Source organism: Heterocephalus glaber, unplaced genomic scaffold (genome assembly GCF_053883595.1).
Source record: "Heterocephalus glaber isolate CG9 unplaced genomic scaffold, H.glaber_assembly_v1.0 deba00001579, whole genome shotgun sequence".
NCBI lineage: Eukaryota > Metazoa > Chordata > Mammalia > Rodentia > Bathyergidae > Heterocephalus > Heterocephalus glaber.
In genome coordinates, this window is record NW_028258360.1 from 3,482,645 (window position 1) to 3,506,190 (window position 23,546).

General features: G+C 38.9%; 1 protein-coding gene across 35 annotated transcripts in view; it reads left to right on the forward strand.

Annotated features, from left to right (window-relative positions):
* Nucleotides 1-23,546, forward strand: part of LOC101726456 (uncharacterized) — a 139,156-nt gene that overhangs the window by 33,700 nt on the left and 81,910 nt on the right. For 20 of the 35 annotated variants that reach the window (XR_015443799.1, XR_015443802.1, XR_015443800.1 and 17 more), the window contains 2 exons: nucleotides 11,147-11,239; nucleotides 19,948-20,022. The exons of 1 other annotated variant lie outside the window; for it this stretch is intronic. Coding sequence is in view for 4 of the 34 variants with exons in the window: in XM_087193103.1 (XP_087049229.1) it covers nucleotides 11,147-11,239; nucleotides 11,907-11,974 (161 nt within the window). In the remaining 30 variants the exon portion in view is untranslated. Of the gene's footprint in view, nucleotides 1-170; nucleotides 320-11,146; nucleotides 11,240-11,906; nucleotides 19,922-19,947; nucleotides 20,023-23,546 lie in introns of those variants that run through there. 14 more of the 35 variants (XR_015443804.1, XR_015443791.1, XM_087193104.1 and 11 more) reach the window with 6 other exon arrangements.

Here is a 23,546-nt window from a genome sequence, read left to right on the forward strand (position 1 = left end):
GTGTGTGATTGACTAAATTGGTTTAGCATAGTTCTAGGTATGGCTAGTGGAAGCCCTACCCTGGGTGGGCTTGTAGCCTGGATAAAATATAAAGGGACAGAAAGAAGACAAGCTCACTGCTTTGAAGCTGTTACTTCCTGCCTGCTCTGACATGGACTGTTTCTTCTCAGCCATCCCCCTCTGGAATGCTGCCCTGCCTTGTGACCAGTGGACTATAGACTGAAACTTTTACAAACTGAGCTGAAGTATGCCTTTCTTCTTCTAACTTTGGGTGTCAGATATTTTGTAGCAGCAGCAAGAAAATTAACTAAGACAAAAGGTAAACATTTTGAACTCATTTAGAACATGGAGGCAGACAGGACAGCATAACTAAAGACACTCATGAAAGATTTCACGAATCAAAAAGTGGCAAGAAAAATGGGATAAGTTTGTTAAAGTGAGATGGAAGGTTTTTAAGGGAATTAATTACAATATGTCTTTTACTGTGATAACTGTTTTTACTTTGAACACACATCATATTTTTTGATTACACCATGTATCACCTCTATAAATACTTTTTTTTTTGGTACTGGGGATTGAACTTGGGACCTTGTACTTGTGAGGCAGGCACTGGAACCACTGAGCTAAATTCCTGGCCTCCTCTGTAAATACTTTAAGTTGATGCTCATTACACACCAGCAATTTGTTAGATGTAAGTTCTCTAATTGCGAAAGCCAAAAAGTCTTAATCACAATGTGGTCTAACAGGAGGTTAAAGATTAATTTTTTAAAGTGACCATAATTAAAATATGTTATATGATAAATGTATTTAGAAATGCACAGAGAGTTCCACTGATAACAGAATAAGTGATATGAGGCTCATTTCCCTCTACAATCAAGTGCAATGCAGACAGATATTAAAGAGATATTTAGGAAAGCTTTCATATATCTGACAGAAAGTTGCATAGTCTTCTGATTCCTGAGAAAAGGAAAACTAGCTATGTGAGTCCTATAGCTTTCTCAGATTTTTGCTTGCAAGCACTTTTTGAGCCATGATGCTAGGACAGAGGACATGAGCAGAATATAGTTGTTGCACTAAGCTGAGAAGACAGAGGAAGAAGCTGGAATTTGCAGGATAGAGTATGAGTAGATGAGAACTAGTCAGAGGAAGATCTCCAGAACTGTGCACAAGTGTTCTGCCTAACCTTTTTATCTCCATTGATCCTCATCAGCATAAGACAAAACTCTATAGGCTGGATGCACAGTAACTATGGTGGGGCTGAAACTGAATAATTCCCAGACCTGACAGGATTGAGAAATAACTAAGTTCTGACAAGTCAAACAGAGATTTGCCAAATACTCAAGGAATTTAGTGGAGACTTCAGGTCAGGCTTTGATTGAGACTCCTGAAGGTTATATCTCAGTAATAGAACTAAAATAACCCCAAGTGAAGTGAAAGCTACACTGGACTTGCTGTAATGAAGCATGAAGACAGATATTTAAAAGAACAAACAGATATCTAATTTAAAATACTTGTCCAAACAAACACATCATATGAAAGGAGACAGGAAAATACAACAACATAATACTCACAATACCCATTATAGTCCAAGTAAAAATTTCTGGACAAAGAAATAGAAAGACCTGGACTTCCAGGAAGATGGCAGAGTGATGAGCAGCAGAGAAAGAGCCTCTCTGAGATTTGGTGTCCTGACCCTGGAATATAGCAGTGCGAGGAGGAGAAGAAGGAGGGAAGTGGGTCTCCAGGACCAAGGAAGGATCTGAGGTGAGAACTGAAGCATACAGGGGGAGTGAATATAGAAACTTTAAGGAAGAGGAGGGAGACACCAAGTAGCACTCTCTCCCAGAGCAAGAACACTTGGTGAGGGAACAGTGGGCCTAACCTGCAGATGCACAGTGACTACTGATGACTCCAGAGGCCTCCACAGAGAAATGCACCAGTGGACTGGAACTGTGGATGCACCAGAGTGCAGAGGCTGGTAAGATATCCAAGTTCAGATCTCACCCAAGAGAGAGTGATTGGCTGGTAGCCATCTTAGAGAGGGCCCAAATGAGCACAGAACTCAGAACAACTGTGGGCAGACTCCATCTAGTGGCTTTAGGTGCCTTGGTGTGGGAGCTGAGTTCAAGTCAGCAGATGTTAAGGAGCAGAGTTCAAGCCAGCAGGAGACAGATAGACTGCTGTAGGTTCAAGAAATCCAGTTCCAGCCTCAGATCCAGAAACCAGCCTGAACTTCAGAGGAACTAAAGGGTCAGGCTGGCTGAAATTATCCACTACCGCACCATGAAGCTGTAGCTAGCTTGCTGGGGTTAATCAATTTATCTCTGGACTCTGTTTGTCCACATTGCCTAACAGTGACAACAGAGGCACACCTTGAATTGGATGTTTTGGGGTTTTTTTTTCTCTTCTTTCTTTTTGATATTCTCTTTTCTTTGTCTTTTTGCTCCTTTGTAGTTGTTTTGTTTTTTCTTGATTGTTTGAACATGGTTTATAGTTTTATTTTTTGTTATTATTGTTCTGTTCAGTTCTTGTTTTTATTTTTTCCTTTTCTTTTTTCCCACCTGTCTTCTTCACCAGTTTCCTAAAGTTTGACCTCCAGCCTTGCTTCTGATCTCTTCTTCTTCTTCTTCTTCTTCTTCTTCTTCTTCTTCTTCTTCTTCTTCTTCTTCTTCTTCTTCTTCTTCTTCTTCTTCTTTTTGTTTTTTTCCCCCCTAACCCTTTTTAAATCTTCTCCCCTAAGGATAAAATTGCCATATTAAAGGCTACAAGTTGTCATTTTCTAGGTGGTATTTGATGCTATTGTTTTTGTTGATTGTACTACTTTAGCCAAGGGGACATAATTCTGCCAATCAGTTGTTCCTCCTGGTGTACCAAGACTGAGATTGTCTAAGGTCTTAAAAAAAACCCCTATATGCTAGTGCCAAAGACTGACAGCTGGGATAAGTAGGCAGAAACTTCTCATCCTCAATAAATCAAAGATGTAGGATCCGCAACAGACCCAAAACTCAAAAACTAGCTACATCTGGAAGATGCTTCTGAGAAGTATTCATTTCCTAAGGGTTCTGAATACTGGTAATAAAGCTACATGCCACAAGCAATTTATAAGCATCAACCCAGGAATCAAACTGTAAAAAAATAGAAAATGAGAAGACCCTTAAAGAAGATGCAACCTCCACAGACTTTCAGCTCACCAAAGGCAAACCCCAGGGGCAATGAAGTGGAACAATCCAAAAGCCACCCACTTGGACTCTCTGAAGTGGCCACAGCAGAAATAACAAAGCAAAAAGTCAAAGCAAAAATAATTTCCCAGATAATTACAGAGATGGTGACCAGAATGAAAGACATGCTTAGTGACTCTAGAGCAGACACAGATAAAAAATTAGAGGAGATCAGGAACATGATGAAAACCATGAGCACCCAGCCTAGAAAAGAAATGGAAACTATGAATGCCCAGCATACGAAAGAAATGGAATCCATGAAATAGAGTCAAACAGATATCCAGGAGATTAAAAACTCTATTGAAAGTACACACAGCAGAATGAGTTCATGTGAGGACAGAATATCAGATATAAAAGACAGGATTGCTGCTAGCAATCATGAAAAGAGAGATTTCTTAAAAAATTGCAAGGAACCATGAGAAATCAATCCAGCAGCTACTAGATGATGCAAGGAAGAATAACATAAATTTGATTGGAGTCCATGAAAAAGCGGGAGATAGCACAAATGACATAAAAAACAGGTCTCAAAAGTAATGGCAGAAAACTTACAAAACAGGAAAAAAAGAATTTGACATACAGATAAGTGAAGCTTATAGGAATCTAATTATCTATGAAAAAAAAATCTTCCCCAAGGCATATAATAGTCAAGATTCCAGAAATAAATTCAACACATGTACAGAATATCAAAAGCCATTAGAGAAAAGAAACAAATCACCTATAAAGGAAAGCCCATCAGAATCACAGCAGACTTCTCAACACAAACTCAAGGAGAGCTTGGGGTGAAGGATTTCTAGCCCTAAAGGAAAACAACCTCCAACCCAGATTTTTGTACCCCACAAAACTATCCTTCAAAATTGATGGAGAAATAAGATACATCCATGACAAAGAACACCTGAAGAAATTCATGACCACCACACACACCAGCACTCCAAAGTATTCTGAAGGACATTCTAGAAAGAGATAATGAGGACTACAATTCCATGCACCCCAACAGGATGAATGCACTGGGCAAGGCAAGCAGTTAAACAGAAAAGAAAGAAGGAGGCCAACAGCAGGAAAATAACATTACAGAGATAAGACAATATATATCAGTTATAACCATCAATGTTAATGGTCTGAAATCACCAATCAAAAGAAATAGACTGGCAGAATGGGTCAAGACGCAAGATCCAACAATATGCTACATACAAAAAACACATTTAATTCAAAAAAGAATTCATAGATGGAAAGTCAAGGGATGAAAACAATATTCCATGTAACAGGAATCCAGTAAAAAGCAGGGGTAGCTATTCTATTAGCAGACAAAGTGGATTTCAAGCCAAGACTAATTAAGAGAAACAAAGAAGGTCACTACATCCTGGTAAAGAGAACAATCCTAAAGGAAGAGATGACAATCATAAATGTATACACACCAAATAGCAATGCACCCAACTATACAAAATAAATATTAATGGACATATAAGCACTAGTACAGTTGTAATGGAGGATCTCAATACCCTACTGCCACAAATAGACAGATCAACTAGACCAAAAATCAACAATGAAATGTTAGAATTGAACCAAACTTTTGAACAAATGGACTTAATAGATGTCTAGAGAGTGTTCCACCCCACAGCATCAGAATACACATTCTTCTCAGCTGCACATGGGACTTTCTCCAAAATAAACTGTATACTAGCTCATAGAACATGCTTAAGTAAATGCAAAGGAATTAAAATTTCCCCCTGCCTGTTATCAGACCATAGTGCAATGAAATTGGAAATCAATGGCAAAAGAAACCGCAAGAACTTCATAAATACAAGGAAATTAACATGCTCCTGAACAACCAATGGGTCACAGATGAAATTAAAGAAGAAATAAGACAATTTCTACAATTAAATGGTAATGACAGTACAACATACCATAACTTATGGGATGCAATGAAAGCAGTCTTACGAGGGAAATTTATAGTGGTTATGTCCCATATCAGGAAAACGGAGCAGGCTCAAATAACCAACCTAATGTTGAACCTCAAGCTTCTAGAAAAAGAAGAGCAAGTCAAGCCCAAAATTCATACAAGGGAGGATATTATAAAAATCAGAGCAGAATTAATGCAATGGAGACTAAGAAAACAATACAAAGAATCAATGAAATAAAGAGTTGGTTCTTTGAAAGATTAAATAGAATTGACAAACCCTTAGCCAACCTTATCAAAAAAAGGAAAGAAAATGACTCAAATCCTTGCAACTAGGAATGAAAAGGATTAAAGCACAACAGATCCTGCAGAAATTCAAAAGATCATCAATATCTACTTTGAGTACCTGTATTCTAATAAGATGGGAAAATACAGAAGAAATGGACAGATTCTTAGATACATATGAATTTCCAAATCTGAATCAAGATGATATAGATATTTTAAATAAACCAATGATTTTTTAATTTTAAATAAAAACCAATTTTAAATAATTTTAAATAAATAATTTTAAATAAACCAATTTTAAATAAACCAATTAAATAAACATATTCAATGAAATTGAATATGTAATTAAAAATCTACCAACAAAGAAAAGCTCTGGCTCTGATGGATTCACTGCTGAATTCTACAAAAAATTCAGAGAAGACCTAATTCTACTACTTTTCAAATTCTTTAATGAAATTGAAAGGGAAGCCATACTCCCAAAATCATTACTGGAAGCAAGCATTATCTTGATTCCAAAACCAGAGAAGGATCCAACCAAAAAGGAGAATTAAGGGCCAATCTTCCTAATGATCATAGATGCAAAAATCCTCAATAATATACTGGCAAACAGAATGCAGCAAATCATCAAGAAGGTTATACACCATGACCAAATTGGATTCATTGCTGGGATGCAGGGATGTTTCAACATATGCAAATCAATAAATGTAATACACCATATTAACAGAGCCAAGGACAAAAACTATATGATTCTCTCAACAGATGCAGAAAAAGTGCTTGACAAGGTCCAAAACCCACTCATGACGAAAAAACCCCTACAGAAAATTGGTATAGATGGTCTTTATCTCAATCTGATAAAAGCCATCCTCGACAAATCAACAGCCAACATCATACTAAATGGACAAAAACTGAAAGTTTTCACTCTAAAATCAGGAACAAGACAAGGAGGTCCACTGTCACCATTCTTCTTCAATATAGTTCTGGAGACACTAGCCAGAGTAATTAGATAGGAGAAAGAAACAAAAGGAATTATGATGGGAAAGGAAGAAGTTAAATTATCCTTATTTGTGGATGACATGATACTCAGCATAGAAGACGCCAAAAACTCTAGATTTAATAACCAAATTCAGTGGCATAGCTGGATACAAAGTGAACACTCAAAAATCAATAGCATTTGTGTACACGAATAACAGACTCATGGATAGAAAAATTAGAAAAACAGTCCCTTTTATAGTAGCATCCAGAAAAATGCAATACCTCGGAATCAATCTAACAAAGGAAGCAAAAAACCTCTACATTGAAAACTACAGTACACTGGAAAAGGAGATTGAAGATGATATCAGAAAATGGAAAGATATCCCTTATTTTTGGATAGGAGGACCTAATATAGTGAAAATGGCTATACTTCCAAAATTGTTATATAGATTCAGTGCAATCCCAATCAAAATCCCAACAGCATATCTCGCAGAATTAGAAAAAAAAACACTCCTAAAATTCATTTGGAACCAGAAGAGACCTAGAATAGCAAGGCAGGGGGGTATCACAGTCCCTGACTTGAAATTATACTATAAAGCTACTGTGATAAAAACAGCATGGTACTGGCAAAAGAACAGATCTGAGGATCAATGAAACAGAGTAGAAGATGCAAAAACAACTCCAGACACACTCACCCACCTCATCTTTGACAAAGGAGCCAAACACCTTCACTGGAAGAAAGATAAATGGTGCTGGAAAATTGGCTTCCCACATGGTGAAGATTAAAACTAGATCCATATCTTTCACCACACACTAACCTAAAATCAGGAACAAGACAAGGAGGTCTAAACCTAAAATCAAAATGAATCAAAGATCTAAATATTAAAACAGAAACACTAAATCTGCTGGGAGAGTGAATAGATAGAATTCTTGAGGACATAGGAGTAGGCAAAGACTTCATAAACAAAAACCAGACCACATGGGAAATACTACAAAGAATCAACAACTGGGACCTCATCTCATTAAAAAGCTTTTGGACCAATAGAGAAACCACCAATAGTGTGAAGAGACAACCTACAGTTTGGGAAAAAAATCTTTACCATCTACTCAGATAATGGATTATTATCTAGAATATAAAAAGAACTAAAAAAAATCAGACCACCAGAATGTAAAGACCCAGTCCAAAAATGGGCATCTGAAATGAAAAGATACTTCTCAGATGAAGAAATAGAAACAGCAAATAAACATGTGAAAAAATGTTCAACATCACTGGTCATTTATGAAATGCAAATTAAAACAATGCTGAGATTCTACCTCACCCCAGAAAGAATGGCTGCTATCATGAAATCAACCAATAACAAATGCTGGTGTGGCTATGGGGGAAAAGGAACCCTTCTCCATTGTCAGTAGGAGTATAGACTGGCAGCCACTGTGGGAATCAGTGTGGAGATTCCTCAAAAAACTAAAACTAGAGGTTTCATTTGACCCAGCTATACCTCTTCTTGGTATCTCCTCAAAAGAATTAAAAGCATCATACTACAGCAAAATATGCACACCCATGTTTATAGCACCACAGTTTGTAATAGCTAAATCTTGGAAACAGCCCAAATGGCCATCAACTGATGAGTGGATAAAGAAGATGTGATTTTTTTTTTTGATACCAGGGATTGAACTCGGGACCTTGCACTTGTGAGGCAGGCACTAGAACCACTGAGCTAAATCCCCGGCCCAAAAAGATGTGATTTTTTTAATACTATGGAGTACTACTCTGCCATAAAGAAGGATGAGCTTCAGATATTTATAGCTAAATGGATGGACCTTCAGATCATACTCCTAAGTGGAATAAATCGGACACACATGTCTAAATACTGCATTGTTTCTCTGGTGTGAGAAACTGAAAGTGGAAATAAGGACTGAGATGTACATGGATGTTGAGGAATGGGAAAAAAGTGTTCAAATGGGAAGGGGAACAAGGGAGGATGGAGGGAGAAAGGAAGTAAGGGACAAGAAAAAAGGTTAAAATAGAAGAAAAAATGGAAAAGCTTTTGGACTTAGGGAGGGGAGGGATCTTGACTTGAAGAATGGGATAAAATGAAATAAAAGTTATTAAAAAATAAATGAAAAAGAAATAGAAAGACCCATAGTGAGTATGAAATAATTCAATAGAAACCAACTCATAAATGAGTCAGTAAATATGTTGAATGTTTAAAGGATAAAATCATAAGTTGAACAGAGCCTCAGTGAACTGTGATATCATAGTAAGAATTTTAACATATTTAGAACATCAGAAAAGTGAGAACAAGAAGAAAAATATCCCAACATTTTCTCAGTTTTGATAGACTCCTTATGAACGTACAGATCTCAGAAGCTTAACAAACTCTAGAACTGATGAATATACACACTCATACATACATACACACACACTTTCAGGCATATAAAATTTTTCAGGGATTGTAAAATTACTAAAAAACCACTTCTAAAATCTTAAGTTAAGCAAGAGGAGACAAACCTTACACACAGCACAAAGTTAAAAGTATCCACTGATTTTTTTCATCAGAAATAATACAAACCAGAGTTACAACCAATACTCTACAGAAATAAAATGCAAAAACCCGTAGCAACATGAAAAAGAATTGAATTAAGCATTATGTAGAGGGAATAATGATCATAACCAAGCAGAATTTATTTCTGGCCTGTGAAGCTGGTTAATGTTTGTAAATAAATCAGTGTAATAACTACATTAAGGTATGAAAAAAGAAAAATCATATAGCATCTTTATAGTTGAAGAAATGAATTTCACAAAATAAAACATCCATTCATGGTAAAAATTCTCAGTAATGTAGGAATGAAAGAAAACTTTCTCAGTCTAGTAAAAGGTATCTATAAGAAGAAATCCATATCAAACTTACTAAAATTATCCTCCTAAGACTGAAATGAGATGAAGATTACCCTACTTTCACCACTTAAATTTCATATAGTATTAGAGCTTTTCTGTAGGGCAATATGGCAAGATAAATCAACAAAAGGACTTAGATTAGAAAGGAAAAAGTAAAAGTGCCTTTATGTATAGGTGACATGAATATGCATGTACAAACTGCAAAAGAATGTACAGTTTAGAAAGGCAAATACTGAATTAATGAGTTAGTGTTTACTACGATTGTAAGACATAAATTTACTACACAAAAATTCACTTTTTTTCTGTATATTATCCATAAAAATTGGAAAAAATAAAGGTACCATTTACTGTTGTTTGGAAAAACAAAATACTTAGGGATTAGACAAAGTATGTGTGGTTTGGTGTGACTGTTTGATTTACCCTCCACTCACGTGTTGAAATTCTAACACTCATTGTGATAGTATGAAGAGATGGAGACTCTGGCATGTTATTAGGTCCTGTGGCTAGAGACACCATGAACGGTGTTACCTCTCCTGTGAGGACACAGCTAGAGGGCATAATCTGTGAACCAGGAAGTGGGTCTTTATAAGACACTGACTAACTGGCACCTTGATCTTGGATTTCTCAGCATCTGAAACTATGATAAATAAATTTGTCATTTGTAAGCTACTCAGTTTATAGCATTTTATTGTAGCAGCCTGAACGGACTAGAACATTGTGTATGATCTGTGTAGAGAAATCTACTTTACAGAAAGCAAAATGGAGACAAAATTAAAGATGTCAGTTAATTAAAATTATTTTGACTTTAGAACTCAATATTAAGATGTCAGTTCTCCACATTGATTTATTGATTCTATGCAATTCCAATCAAAATGCCAGGATACTTTTTTTTTGGTAGATTCTCACAAAGTTTTTCAAATTTCTGTGTCAAAACCAAGAGTTTCGCTGTCCAAAGTGGAAACCACTAGCCACATGCAATTGTTAAAAGTTAAATTAAAATTATTAAAATTTATTTATTTATTCGGTACTGGGGATCAAATTCAGGACCTTGCACTAGCCAGGCAGACACAGTGCCATTGAGGTACATTCCCGACCCCATAATTACTTAAATTAAAAAATTCAGCTTCTCAGTCATACTAGCCAAATTCCAATGTTCTTAGTCCCATGTGTCTAATGGATATTGTACTGGACAGTACAGCTACAGAATATTGTTATCACCTCAAAAGTTTCTATTTGAGGGGGTTGAAGAATAACTAAAACCATTTTGCAAAAGCAGGATGAAAGGGAAGCACTTATATTGCCTGCTTTCAAGACTGAAGCAGCCTTCAGGATTGTGATATTGAGCTGCTTTGTTAATAGACCATCATTTCTTCAAGGGCAGCATGGCCAGGCACACAAGGAACAGGACACATACCTGGTGATTGAGTAGTGACCAGTGACAAACATGATCCCATCACAGTTTCTGCCCTCTGATGGTTTACATTCTATGATGTCAGGGCCCTTATTTACATAGGTACAATGCAAGTGTATAGATAATTTCTGATCAACATACACTGTGAGTGATTACATGAAAAATATTTTACAGTAAAAGACACATCACCATCAGTCTCCCTCAAAATACTCTGTCATTTTGAACACAGTTATCTCATCATTCTTGCCTCTTCCTGAAGCAGCTCTGGAATCCTCATTTGTGAGTGTGTATGTGAGATCTGATAAGAAAAATTCAGTGAGGGCTGCTGCCAAGTGCCATCCGACAGAAAGCCAGCTCATAAAAACATTACGCTGTGTCCTTGTCCACCTTATTCATCGGATCTGTCACAGTGTGACTTCTGGCTCTTCCTCAAAGACAAAATGATCATGCAAGGTAATTGCTTTGAACAGATTCGGAACATCAAGGCAGCCAGGACAGCACAACCAATGACACTACTGAAAGAGGACTCCAGAGCTGCTTCAGAAAGTGGCATGAACAATCAGGTAAATGTGCTTGAAGCAAGTGGGTGGTTGGAGGGGAATTCATGGCAATGTGTCTTTTACTGTAACAGGATTTTGCAATCTAAGCGTTCATTCTATTGTCTGACCACACTTTATGCGTCTGTGTGAGCGTCTATTTTTACTCACATGTTTTATACACAAAGGAAACTATGGCTTTGTGGAGTCCTTTTCTCCTCTTCTATAGGCTGTAAAACAGCACAACTTATTTTGTGAGAACTCTTCCTTGTCCTGTAATGCTGATGCTTGGGTGAGGTGGCTAGAATTTCCTGGCAAAAGCTAAATCTGTGAAGCAACCAGTTCAATGTCACCTCCTGTGTCTGGGACAGAGCTTCACTGCCTGTTGTTGAAATTCCTGGCTTAGCAGGTGGGGTCAGCCCCCCAGGGAGCTGAGCATTTATGTAGGTAAAGTGACACCAAAGACGATGCCCTGGGCTGGGCACCTTCAGGAGCATGTACCGTGAGGAGCAAGAGAAGTTATTTCTCCCAAGGACAGTCTTTAACTTAGGCAATGTGTCCTGAAGATGTCTTACAAGGGCAATCAAGATTTAGCCAGGGGGCTGTGGGAGGAAGTTATAATGTACAAGGTGAGTCTTTGGAGACTCTGAAAAACCCATTAACGGTGAAGTTATTAATGTCTTTTTTTATGCAGCTATAGTGCTGAGGCAGACCCCAAAGAACAGTCCATGTTATGGAACATTTTTCAGAAATCCATTTTAAAAATAGGAGAATGCTGTAAATGAAGCTTTGCAGTGGGAGGCGAGTACGTGCCTGGCCTCCTGGGCCCATTGTGGATTTTCTAAAGAATAAAGAGAAATTCTCCTCTTAGCCTTCACTGTGAGACAAAGAAATAGAACAAAATCTTCCACTGTAAAACTCTATTATCTTCTTTTACTCAGATTTAATTTTCTTCTTTTCTCTCTTATACTTCCCTAAACCTACCCTAACATTTTGCGGGTCTCTGTTAATGTGAATGTAACTTTAGAAATAATTTCATTTGGCGTGCCTGTGATGTGTAGTCAAGTGTCTTTCTCCAAGAATGCATGAACAACTCATGCCCCATGGATAAGATCCCTCTCTGATCTGTTATCAGAAAGGAAAAAGTGTAGGCACTGTTTTTCCCATGAGGTTGACAGATTTCCATTTATGTCCAGTAGACTAAGAACTCTTTATAAGCTAGAGCTGGAGTGTACTCATCTTTCTGTCCTTTGCTTATAGCGCACACTAGGATGCAGTAGTGATCAATCAATGCTGTCAGACAAGTAAACTCTAAATCCATCAAAGCCCTAGTTCAACCACTAGCTAAAGGCTTTCTTCTATGTGCCAGAGTCTCGGCCAGTTGCTTGGTCTATGGAGATAACGTAGACATGGGAGTCTGCAATGTCCCCAGGGTCTGCTGGTCCTAAGGGGTAGGGAAGCCATTCCTACCAGAGTGTGGTAGGGCAGGGACTCAGCAGCTGGCAGCGGGACTTGTCTGGGTGGACAGGGAGGAGGGGCATCCCAGGAGGATCCTGGACTGAAGGCCAGGAAGGTGAGGTCCAGTCCCAGCATGGAGACGCCTGTCTCGTCAACGTTTCTCATGGAAAGAAAGCCATCCGAGACTAATGTTGGTGCCTGTGAGTGTGCGTGGGTCTCGGAGGATCCTGAACCCTGACGCCGACACCCTGGGATGTTCTGATTAGGTGTTTCATGTTCACGGGGTCATTTGTGTGCTGGATGGTCCTGCATGCCTGGCACATTGTCAGGAGGAGGGACCAAGCAGGTGGTTAGCGGTATCCTCTCTGCCAAATCAGTAATGCTGTTCACTTATTAGAGCATGGTGGTGGAATCTGTGGTTCTTTTGGGTTTCAGTTCTAGTACTATAGCAATTTCTTATCAGCTCTTCATTTAAAATCCATTTTTATCTTTCCTTTACATTTTATCTTTATTACTTGGTTCATTTGCTTTACACTCCAATTGCTATTTTTTTCCTCTTTGTTTTCTTCTTCCTTCCTTTTTTATTATTTTTTTTTCTTGGACATAGGGAGAAAAGGAAAGCAAAGAAATTTCTCTTTGGTTACAACTGAATTTAAAGCAGATATGGGAGAGATTATTTTTAATAGTTTGAGCTCTGCTGGAGAATTTGAAGAAGGTATTTTTGACTCAATTGAATTTTAAACCTTATTAAGATAGGTTTTAACCTTTCACTGTGAATCTGATAAAAGAAATTCCCACCCCCCAATCGCCCACCACAATTTTGCATCTAGCAGCAGGAAATCATCTTTCTCCCAAAACCACTCAGGGACTGCAGGTTAAGAAGCCTCCACAGAGCCAATGTTGAATTCATGTGAGACACCAGCTGCTTTTCCTCTTTTCTTGTGCTTTTCCTAACTCCCAACAATCTCCACCCCTCACTTGGGGGGCAAGTTGCAGGCTGTCAAACGGCCAGGTGGCAAAGGGAACAGCATGCGTAGGTCCAGGCCCTCAGAGAAGGGCCTTGGCCCTTGCCTCAGGCCACTCAGCTGGGAAAAGCATCTTGCAGGTCTGGAGCTGCAGGGGAAATGCAAACCAGGTTGCTGGGCTTCAGGAGAGGCACAGAAGGGTAACAAAGCCCAGCCAGGAGTGCCGCTGTGGCTAGGTCTCCCTGTTTATAACCTTTCCACTTCATGAACTATTCTAAATTGCTTGCTCTGTGCTTTGTGGGATGATAAGCCAGAAATCCCCAATCCCATCTACTGTGTGGAGGAACTGGAGACAGCTGGGGGGGGGTGTTTGTTTTTGGTACAGCAATTATTCCTCCAGCAGCAGTGAGTACTCTGGTAGGTGAGGATGGAGACCTTGGATTTAGAGAGGGAGGGTTGAGAAGCAGCTTGACTTGGAGCCATTCAGTGGGAGGAAGGTGTGAGTGCCTGTGAGTGTGTGAGTGTGTGTGTGTGTGTCTCCCTGGTTAGGCTCTGCCTGGTAAGGAAACAGAATGGGCCCTTGTGTGCCTTCAGTTTTAAGCATTCATCTAAAAAAATGACAAGTGAAGGCATTAAAATAGCAACCAACATTACTCAAACATCTGGCTCATCAGGATGACTTTGATGAGATACAGATTCCTTTCTTAAGAAGAGTTCATTGTGCAGCTGCGAACACGCCAGCTCTTGCTGCTTCTTGTCCAGAGAGACAAAGTCACTTCTACTGAAGGAATATGCTTGCCAATGGCGCCTTTTATGAGGTCCTCCAGAACGGTCTGACAGTGCTAGGGTTATGAGGGACTCTTTTCCATTTGTTATCCAGGGAATGGTAGGATTTGCAATCACTCTTCAAGGTTTACCTCTTTATTTTTTAAGTGAAGCAAGAGTTGTCACGTGCAGACTTGTAGGAAGCAACCCTCACAGGCCAACGTGCTTTCCTGGTGTTTGGGGAATGGCATGGACCCTTGGGTTGAACTGATCTAGATGCTGGGCCACTGAGGAATTGAAGGGTGGTTCTTTGAGGCTTTCTGTTATCCCACCTTTGAGTTTGAAATGAGGGGACATTGATTCAATTAAGCAAAGATTCTTGTTGTGGCAACTCTTGGTCAATCTCCACACTTTCCTGTCTTTGGTATGAGCAGTGCCATCTTGCTCCTTGGTAGGAACCACAGGTTAGTGGGAATTAATGTTGTTATAGCCACTCCTGCTCTTCATTCTCCCAGGAGAGCTTTTGGAAGTACTCTGCCTTTAGCTGAAGTGGACAGATACATTAGTTTCCCCTTCCCGCTACACAAATCACCATAAACTCAGTGGTCCCAGGTAGCAAACAAATCCAGACTTCGGCAGACAGACACTTTGTGAGAAAGGATTATTCCCAGGGGATGATGGAGATGCTGTGACTCTGAAGTCTGCAGAGATCTCAGAGGTCAGGAAGCAAAAGGCTTTCCCTTCGTAAGGAAGAGGAAACAAGGTTGGGAAGAGCCAGGGGTGGGGAGGAGGATGACCTGACAGGCGGTGAGGCGGGAAATGTTTCACCCTGCGATCACCCTGCTCGGGGGAAAGGACACTACAGAGGGGATGTGTGTTGGCTTTGGTTGTGAGACGGCCAAATTTCAGGAGTCTGGAGAAGAAGACAGGCTCAGCTGAAGTTCAGTTCAGAAGACAAGGTGGATAAAATAGCTCTGCTAATTACATAGGCAGTACACAGTGGGAATTTGGAGGGTTCAAGGCTAGCCTTACTGTCAGTAGACAACAGGGCACCCAGAGTCTTATCTAAGTCACATGAGCTGGGGGATTCTTTTTAGTAAGTCATTTCCTGGGGGACAAAATGATTGAAGGCTTTCTTAACATGGGCTTATTTCCAGTGTCACATGTCTCAGGTAAATTTGACATTGTCAGTGGCTTAAAATAATACAAATTTGTAATCTCATGGTTGAAGAGGGTAGAAATCTAAAATGAGTAGTACTGGGTACAAAGCAAGGTGGTGGCACAGTTGTGTTCCTTTCTGGAGGTTTTTGTGTGATTCACACTTTCCAGAGCAGCTGAATACCTGGGCTTCTGATCCCTTCCAACCTTCAAAGCCAGGGGTCGCTCCTTGAGTCTTTCTCATTGCATCACTCTGACATGGTCTCTTCTACTAAATTCTTTTGCACTTCTGATTATATTAGTACAAGTGCATTACCTAAGATACTGCAACCTTCATTCCGTCTGCAATCTTAATTCCCTGTTGCCACTTGACTTAACACAGGTTCTGGGAATTAGGAGTTGGACGGTTTAGAGGGTTATTATTCTGCATACCATTGGAGATACATTGCAAGGCTCACTGAAGGTTCTGCTATGGTTTATATCTTGATGTCCTCCAAGAGCCTAATGTGCCCATAGAGGGGACTTTTGGAAGGTGATTGGATTTTGGGGTGGTATAGTTAACTTGTTATTAGGCAGGAAGTTCTGGTTGGATGAGAGGTCACTGCTGGCTTCACTTGGAAGGATATATCTCATTCCCTGGTTCTCTCCTCTTTCTGTTTCCTGGCTACCATGACGTGAGCAGGTATCTCCATCATGACCCTCTGCTATGTTGTTTATTTCATACCTACGACAGACTACAATATGAGCTAACAGAAACCTTGTCTTTAAATTGCAAGTATTGGGGGCAACCCACTTTCTGGTTCCCCTCTGTCTCTCTTAGGCAGAAGCTTTCTTTCTCCCAATAAATTTTTCCTACTCTTAACCTCTGTTGTTCCTAGAATCCATTCTTTGATTTTAGAGAACACAAACTCTCATTTCGGGTATCTAGTAGGTTTGGAAGTTACATCTCTTCGCCCTATGTCATTTTGAAGGTCTTTCACCGAGATTACTGGTTGGAGGTAAGAGTTTGCTTTTGTTCCATAGGTTCTAACTTTGCTCTTCTTGCTTCATAGATTGTAACCTTTTGTTTCATAGGCTCTGGACATTTGTTCCATAGATTCTGTTTCATAAATTCTGGCCTTTGTTTTGGCTTTTGTTTCAAAAGTGTATGAATTTTAAGTTGTGTGTTTCAAATGTTTGCAGATTTCTTGTTTATCTTAAGCATTGTCTTTTGTTAAAATTGTTTTATTCTTGTTTTGTATGTGCTGCATTTGGACTTAGCTGCTTAAAAATGTTGTAAAATGGGTCTCTTATAAAATTGGCTCAGATAAAGACAGTTCAGGCTTTTATCTGTCCCTTATACTGTGCCAAACAGTGGTTACTCTGCCAGGTAGTAATTGCCTTTAGGGCAGCTGCCACTCTCAAAGCAGAGGACAGGTTTCTCCAGTTGTCGTCTGGTGAATCCCCACTCCCATTGACACCGATGGTGGGTAGAAAGTTGACCAGATAGCCAGTTGGGTTCCTTTTGGAGACAGATCTCTGACTGCACGGAACTAGCAGAAACTGAGGTGACAACTGAGGGATCATGGCCAGGGCTACTCTGGCGGACACCCAAAAGTCCCTCAGAAGAAACTGGCTCCTGACAGCCCATCCGGGTAATCCACAGAAAATCTCCACATCTTTCCCTATCTGGACTCCTCAGTGAGGTGAAAGGGGAACTCTGTCAGTGATCTCAGAGTGATCTGAAAAGATGCCGTCAGAGCCCTTTCTGAAGCTGCCGTTAAGAGTTGAGCTACAGGTGTGGACTGCTTTTTCTACTACTAGTAAGACCTCCAGACAAATGTACGAAACAAATCTTAGAGTAAAAATACCTGAACCTTTTCTCCCACCTAGGCATGTTCTTCATCATTTATGTGTAGGGGAGGAAAATGCTGTTTCCAATAAGGTTATGGACTTTGGAACATTGACTGTGGACTTATAAAATGCTATATGGTGATTTTTGGATGTTTAACCAGCTTGAGCTTTATTTGGACTTTTCCCTCTCTACTACTGAGTTAAAAACTCCCCTTAAACCTTTCTCCAACTTGTTGGGAGTTCATTTGAGAATCCCTAGTAGTCAGACTGCTCCTCCTTCCAGAAAGTCAGACTAAGACAAACTAGCAACAACTGTTTCGTCTTACACTAGGGAAAATAGCAATCAGTAACTTGCATTTGTATTTTTACATGCTAACTAGAATATGGAACTATTTTAGTCAGCCTTTCTCTTTGTTCAAGTGTGCGCGTGCGCACATAGGAAGTCCATAAGAGCGCCTTTACTATGTAGATTGTGGCTGCAAGGAGGACCTATGAGTTTCAAATACTTAGTGAATTTAAAACGGACCTTAAAGGAGTAGCCTTGTCTTGATAATAAAAGTTGCCTAAATGACGGGATAGACAACGGAAATTTCTCAGAGCTTTCTCTGCCCTAGGGCCCAGGGCAGAATCTCTGATTCACCATCTCTGGAGATGATCTCTTTTGCAGGAAAAGTGCCCTAATTTGACTGTTGACTTATTTTCCTCTCTCTCTTTCAAGGAACTAGATAGCAGTGGTTTAAATCTCTTGGTTTGCTAGCGATACTTCTTCCTCTAACCATGATCGTTATGGCTGAAGTCAGTTGTAACTTGTGCTTTGAGAGTACCTACTGGAGAAAGGATATGAGTTCCCTGAGGAAGATAAGGTCTCGAGCTGGTAAAGGGTAGATAGTGCAGTCTGGTTTTATTTTCTGGTTCTCTGTCCAGATGGTAGCTACCTACTCTGGAGTGGTATAAACCTTGGGAGACACCCTGGGGATGCCCTAGGGGGCACAGGAATCAAGCAGAGACTTATGGGATGCCATATTTGTTTCTCTTGTTTCAAATTGGGACTTTATATCTGAACCTCTTACTCCTTTGGAATATATTAAGGAGCAATTTAGTATTTCTCTGCACCCGCGTGTGGTGTGCCTACCTCCTAAAGCCAAGTACATAGAGGAAAGTACTACGATGCTATCTCACAATTAGAATTATACTGTAAAAGAGAGAAAATGGTCAAAATAATCTTATGGTGAGATTTTCTTTACATTAAGAAGTAATTCTTGCTTGTGTTCAAATGTAAATGTAGAACATAGAAAAATGAGAGACACTGCACCCTTAAGGCATTCATACCTCTAAATCTAAGGCTACTTACTCTTCACCCTAACCACCAGGTGCTGAGGGTGGAATTTCTAGGCCAGCTATAATTTATCTCCCTGAGGCTATATCCATCCTTAGCTAAATTGTTGAGGTTCCTCAAAGACAATATCCCTTGCAGGAAGTAAATGGCAAATATGGGACTACCTGTGTTCATGTGTCTTTTTCTCTCAGTAAATTTGATCTCTTAGACAGATCTCAGTTAGGGTACTTCTTCACAAAGGGTAATATTGCAGATAGGTAAGTTAATTAGATATCTTGTAGGAGTTGGTCAGGGCCAGCCCGCACAAAACCAACATGGAGGATAGTGAAGACACATTCACTGAAGACCAGCAATGTAAAAGGAGAGAAATTAGCACACCCATGTAGGATAAATAACAGTGATTGATATTCTAAACAGGCATCAATCACCTGGATGGGGTCCAAGGTCTTAACCCAGCCTTTCCAGGAAATATCCCTGACCCAGTCTTACTGATAATCCTTGTACCTTGATATGTGACTTGCTCCCCCATTTGATCCCCATTTAATCAATATTACCTGGGTGACTGTACTTGTAATCTTATTGTTTTGTCCCACTTTGCACCTGCCTCACCACATGGCTCTGGCGTATAAAACATCTTTGAAATGTGGGGTGGGTGGACAACCCACTTTCTAGTCCCCCTTCTGTCTCTCTTTCTCTCAATAAATTTTTCCTACTCTTAAAAAAAATTGCAGGTATTGGATGTTTTGTCCCATCTACAAGGAGAGTGACTAAGACAAATACACAAGGAGCTATCTTGCCTAACTTTACTATTTTATTACTTAAATTTTTCCAACTTAAGGCAGCAGCTCTCAAACTTTGTCATCATAGGTCCTGTATATAATTTTAAAATTTCTTGAGAACCCCAAAGAACTTTTTTTAATGGAAGTTATATCTATTGACATTTATTGCTAGAAGAATTAAAATTGATAAAATGTGATCATTTCTTTATTAATTCATTTAAACTTCAGCAATAAACTCATATTTTTTTTTTTTTTGGTACCGGGGATCAAACTCGGGTCCTTGTGCTTGCACAGCAGGTGGCGAAACCACTGAGCTGAATCCCCGGCCCCTATAAACTCATATGTTAATGCAACATATTTTTATTAAAGACAATCATATTTACTAAAACAAAATTTTAGTGAGAAAAACAGCATTGCTTTGTCTTTTTAAAATTTCTTTAGTGTCTGGTTTGATGGAAGAAACTCAATCTTGTTGGTTCTATCTTCATTCTGTTGGAGTATTCTACTTTGGTTGAGGTAAGCGAAAAATATCCATGCCTAAACAAATATGTAGTTGGAAAATGAGAGACTATTTTAATAGCCTTCATAAATATACTTCCTCGAGACTACACCAAAATTTGACAAGTGGGAGAAGTGGCATTTTTTAAAGGTTAATTGTAATGTGGAATCTGAAAACATCAGTGAGCTTTTTTTATTTATGTAAAATCTAATGGTCTTACACTTGGAATAGCATTTTTACCCATGCATTGCTTATAATGCCATTCACTGTTAATTTGTAACATTGGTTCACAGAGTTACCAAGGTTTTCCAGTTGTTGACACATTTTTTAGTACAACATAGAAGATCGCATTTGTAATATCACTACTAATTTCATCACAAGAACCTATAGATGTTGGAAAGCTCCCAGTGGTGATACAGGTTTTTGAAATTCCATTTTTCTTTGGAAAGGTCAAGTTTATCACTGGGAACAAATTCGCCTTTTGCTCTGTGTTGACATTTGCACTCATTTCATAAAAGCAATAGTGGGTAAAAGAAAGGCTGCTTTTGTTCTCTTCAAAGTAGTGATGGCACCATGCACTAATGGTCCCCATAATCTCCTAGGCCACACACTCACATTCAAAGCAGAGGAACAAACACAGACAACTTCCACTGAAATAGGTTCATGGTAAGGCAACAACAGTTATTCATTTTATTAAATTTCAATCTCTCAGTACATTTAAGAAATATTCTACATGATGAAAGGGTGCGTAGTTATATGGAGCTTCTGCAACAGAGTATAATGTTTGTCTCCAAAAAAAGACCTTGTTCCAATGTTTGAATTGTGAGCTGAACTGTCACTTCTTAAAAAATAAAATAACTTTTCTTTGAAAGAATGGTGGAAAGACAAACGTGGTAAGTTCCAGTCAAGACTGTGGAGTCGTGAGCAGTAGAGAAAAAGTCTTTCTGAGATTTAGTGTCCAGATGCTGGACTACAGCAATGTGCAGAAGAGAAGAAGGTGGGAAGTGGGTCTCCAGGACCTGGGAAGAATCTGAAACAAGAGTTGAAGCACATGGGGAGAGTGAAGACAGACTTCAACGCAGAAGAAGGAGGTGGCAAGTGGCACTTTCTCTCTAAGCCCCAACTCACTGTATGAGAGGGGTGGCTCAACCTGCAGATGCACTATGACTACTGGCAAGCTCAGAGGCTTCCATGGAGAAACGCACCAGTGGAATGGAGCAGCAGACTCAGCAGACTCCAGTGGCTGATGAGTTATTCAGGTTCAAATGTCCCCCAGGAGAGGGCTGGTAGCCATCTTGGAGAGGGCCCAACTGAGTTTGAAACTCAGAGCAGCTGCCAGCTCCATGTAGCAGCTCCCAGTGTCAGGGTGAAGCTACTGAGTTCAACTTGGCAGGAGGCCAAGGAGCAGAATTCAAGATGGAAGGAGACAGACAGAGTGTTACAGACTGAACAAATCAGGTTCCAGCATGATAGCCAGAACTAGCCTGAAATTCAGTGGAACTAAAAGTGCAGGCTAGCTCAGACTAATCCATTACCCCCCTGCCCCCAATAAAGCTACAGCTAGCTTGCTGGGATTAATCAACATGGATCTGAACTCTGTCTGACCACTGTGTCTACCAGTGAGAGCAGAGATAGGCCTTGAAGTGGACATTTCTTTTTTTTTTCTTTTCTTGTTTCTGTTTTTTTTTTCTTGATAGTTCTTATTTTTATATGAGTGTTAAAATGGTTTCTAGGGTTTTTTTGTTTTTCTTCTGTTCTGTTCTTGTTTTTATTTCTTCCTTCTCTCTTTCCCTTCTATTTTCTTCATCAGTTTTCCAAAGTCTGCATAATCTTCCTCCAGTCTTCCTTCTAATTTCTTCCTCCTCTTTTATTTTTTTTTATATTTTCCCCTCTAATCCCTTTAAAATTTTTTCCTCTGAAGGTAAAATCACCATACTGAGGCCTTATTTACTATATACAACTTTCTGGCTAGTTTTAGAAATTGTTATACAACCATAAATCTACTTCATATGGTTAAAGGTGGCAAAGTAATAGCTATCACAGTTTATCATTTTCTAGGATATGTTTGGTACTATTATTATAGTTAATTGTACTACTTTAGCCAAGGTGACATAATTGTTCAAATCAGTTGTTTTTCCTGGTATGCCAAGTTTGAGATTGCCTAAGGATCATAAATAATTATATAGCCCAGTGCCAAAGAAATAGAGTCTAGGTCAAATAGATAGCATCTTCTAATCCCCAATAAATTGAAGAGGTAATAGTGTGTATAAGACTCAAACCCCAAAGTCAGCTACACCTGGAAGACATCTCTGAGAAGTAGTCATTTCCTAATGGTTCTAAATATTAACAGTAAAGCTATTCACCACAAGTAATTTACAAGAATCAACCCAAAGATTAAATTTTTTTAAAAAAGAAAATGAGAAGAACTTTAAGCAACATGCAACCCAGACTTCCAGCTCATGAAAGGCAAATCTAGGGTAATGAGGTGGAACAAGTCTAAATGCAAATTAATAAATGTAATACACCATATTAACACAGCTAAGGACAAAAACCACATGAACATCTCAATAAATGCAGAAAAAGCATCTGACAAAGTCCAAAATCTATTCATGATAAAAATCCTATAAAAAATCACTTCTTGGCCTTTTGGCTAAGATCAAATGTAGTAAAAACACTATAAAAATAGGAATAGATGGTCTTTATCACAATTTGATAAAAGCCATCTATGACAAACCACAGCCAACATCATACTAAATGCACAAAAACTGAAAGCTTTCACTCTAAAATCAGAAACAAGACAGGATGCCCACTGTCATCACTCTTATTCAATATAGTTCAGGAAACATTAGCTAGAGCAATTAGACAAGAGAAAGAAATAAAAGGAATAAAGATAGGAAAAGAAGTTCAATTATCATTATTTGTAGATGACAGAAACTCTGTATAGAAGACCCCCAAAACTTCTAGATTTAATAGCGAAATTCAGTAAAGTCAACACTCAAAAATCAATAGCATTTTTGTACACAAATGACAAACTCATTGAGAGAAAAATTAGGGGAACAACACCTTGAACAACATCATAAAACTTGAAATACCTAGGAATCAATCTAATGACAAAAGTAAAAGATCTTTACAATGAAAATTACAGTATTCTCAAAAAGGAGATCAAAGAGGATATCAGAAAATGGAATGATATCCCTTGTTCTTGAGTTGGAAGAACAAATTTAGTGAAAATGGTCATACTTGCAAAACTGTTATACAGATTTAATGCAATATTGATCAAAATACCAATAGCATATCTCACACAGAATTAGAGAAAACAATCCTAAAATTCATTCAAAACAAGGAGAGACCTTGAGTAGCAAAAGCAGTTCTGGGCAACAAATGCAAGGCCAGAGGCATCACAATTCCTGACTTGAAATTATACTCAGAGTTACTGTGACAGAAAAACAGAGTACTGGCAAAAGAACAGACCCAAGTATCAATGGATCAGATTAGAATGCAGAAACAACTGCAAACATTCTCAGCTGCCTTATCTTTTTTG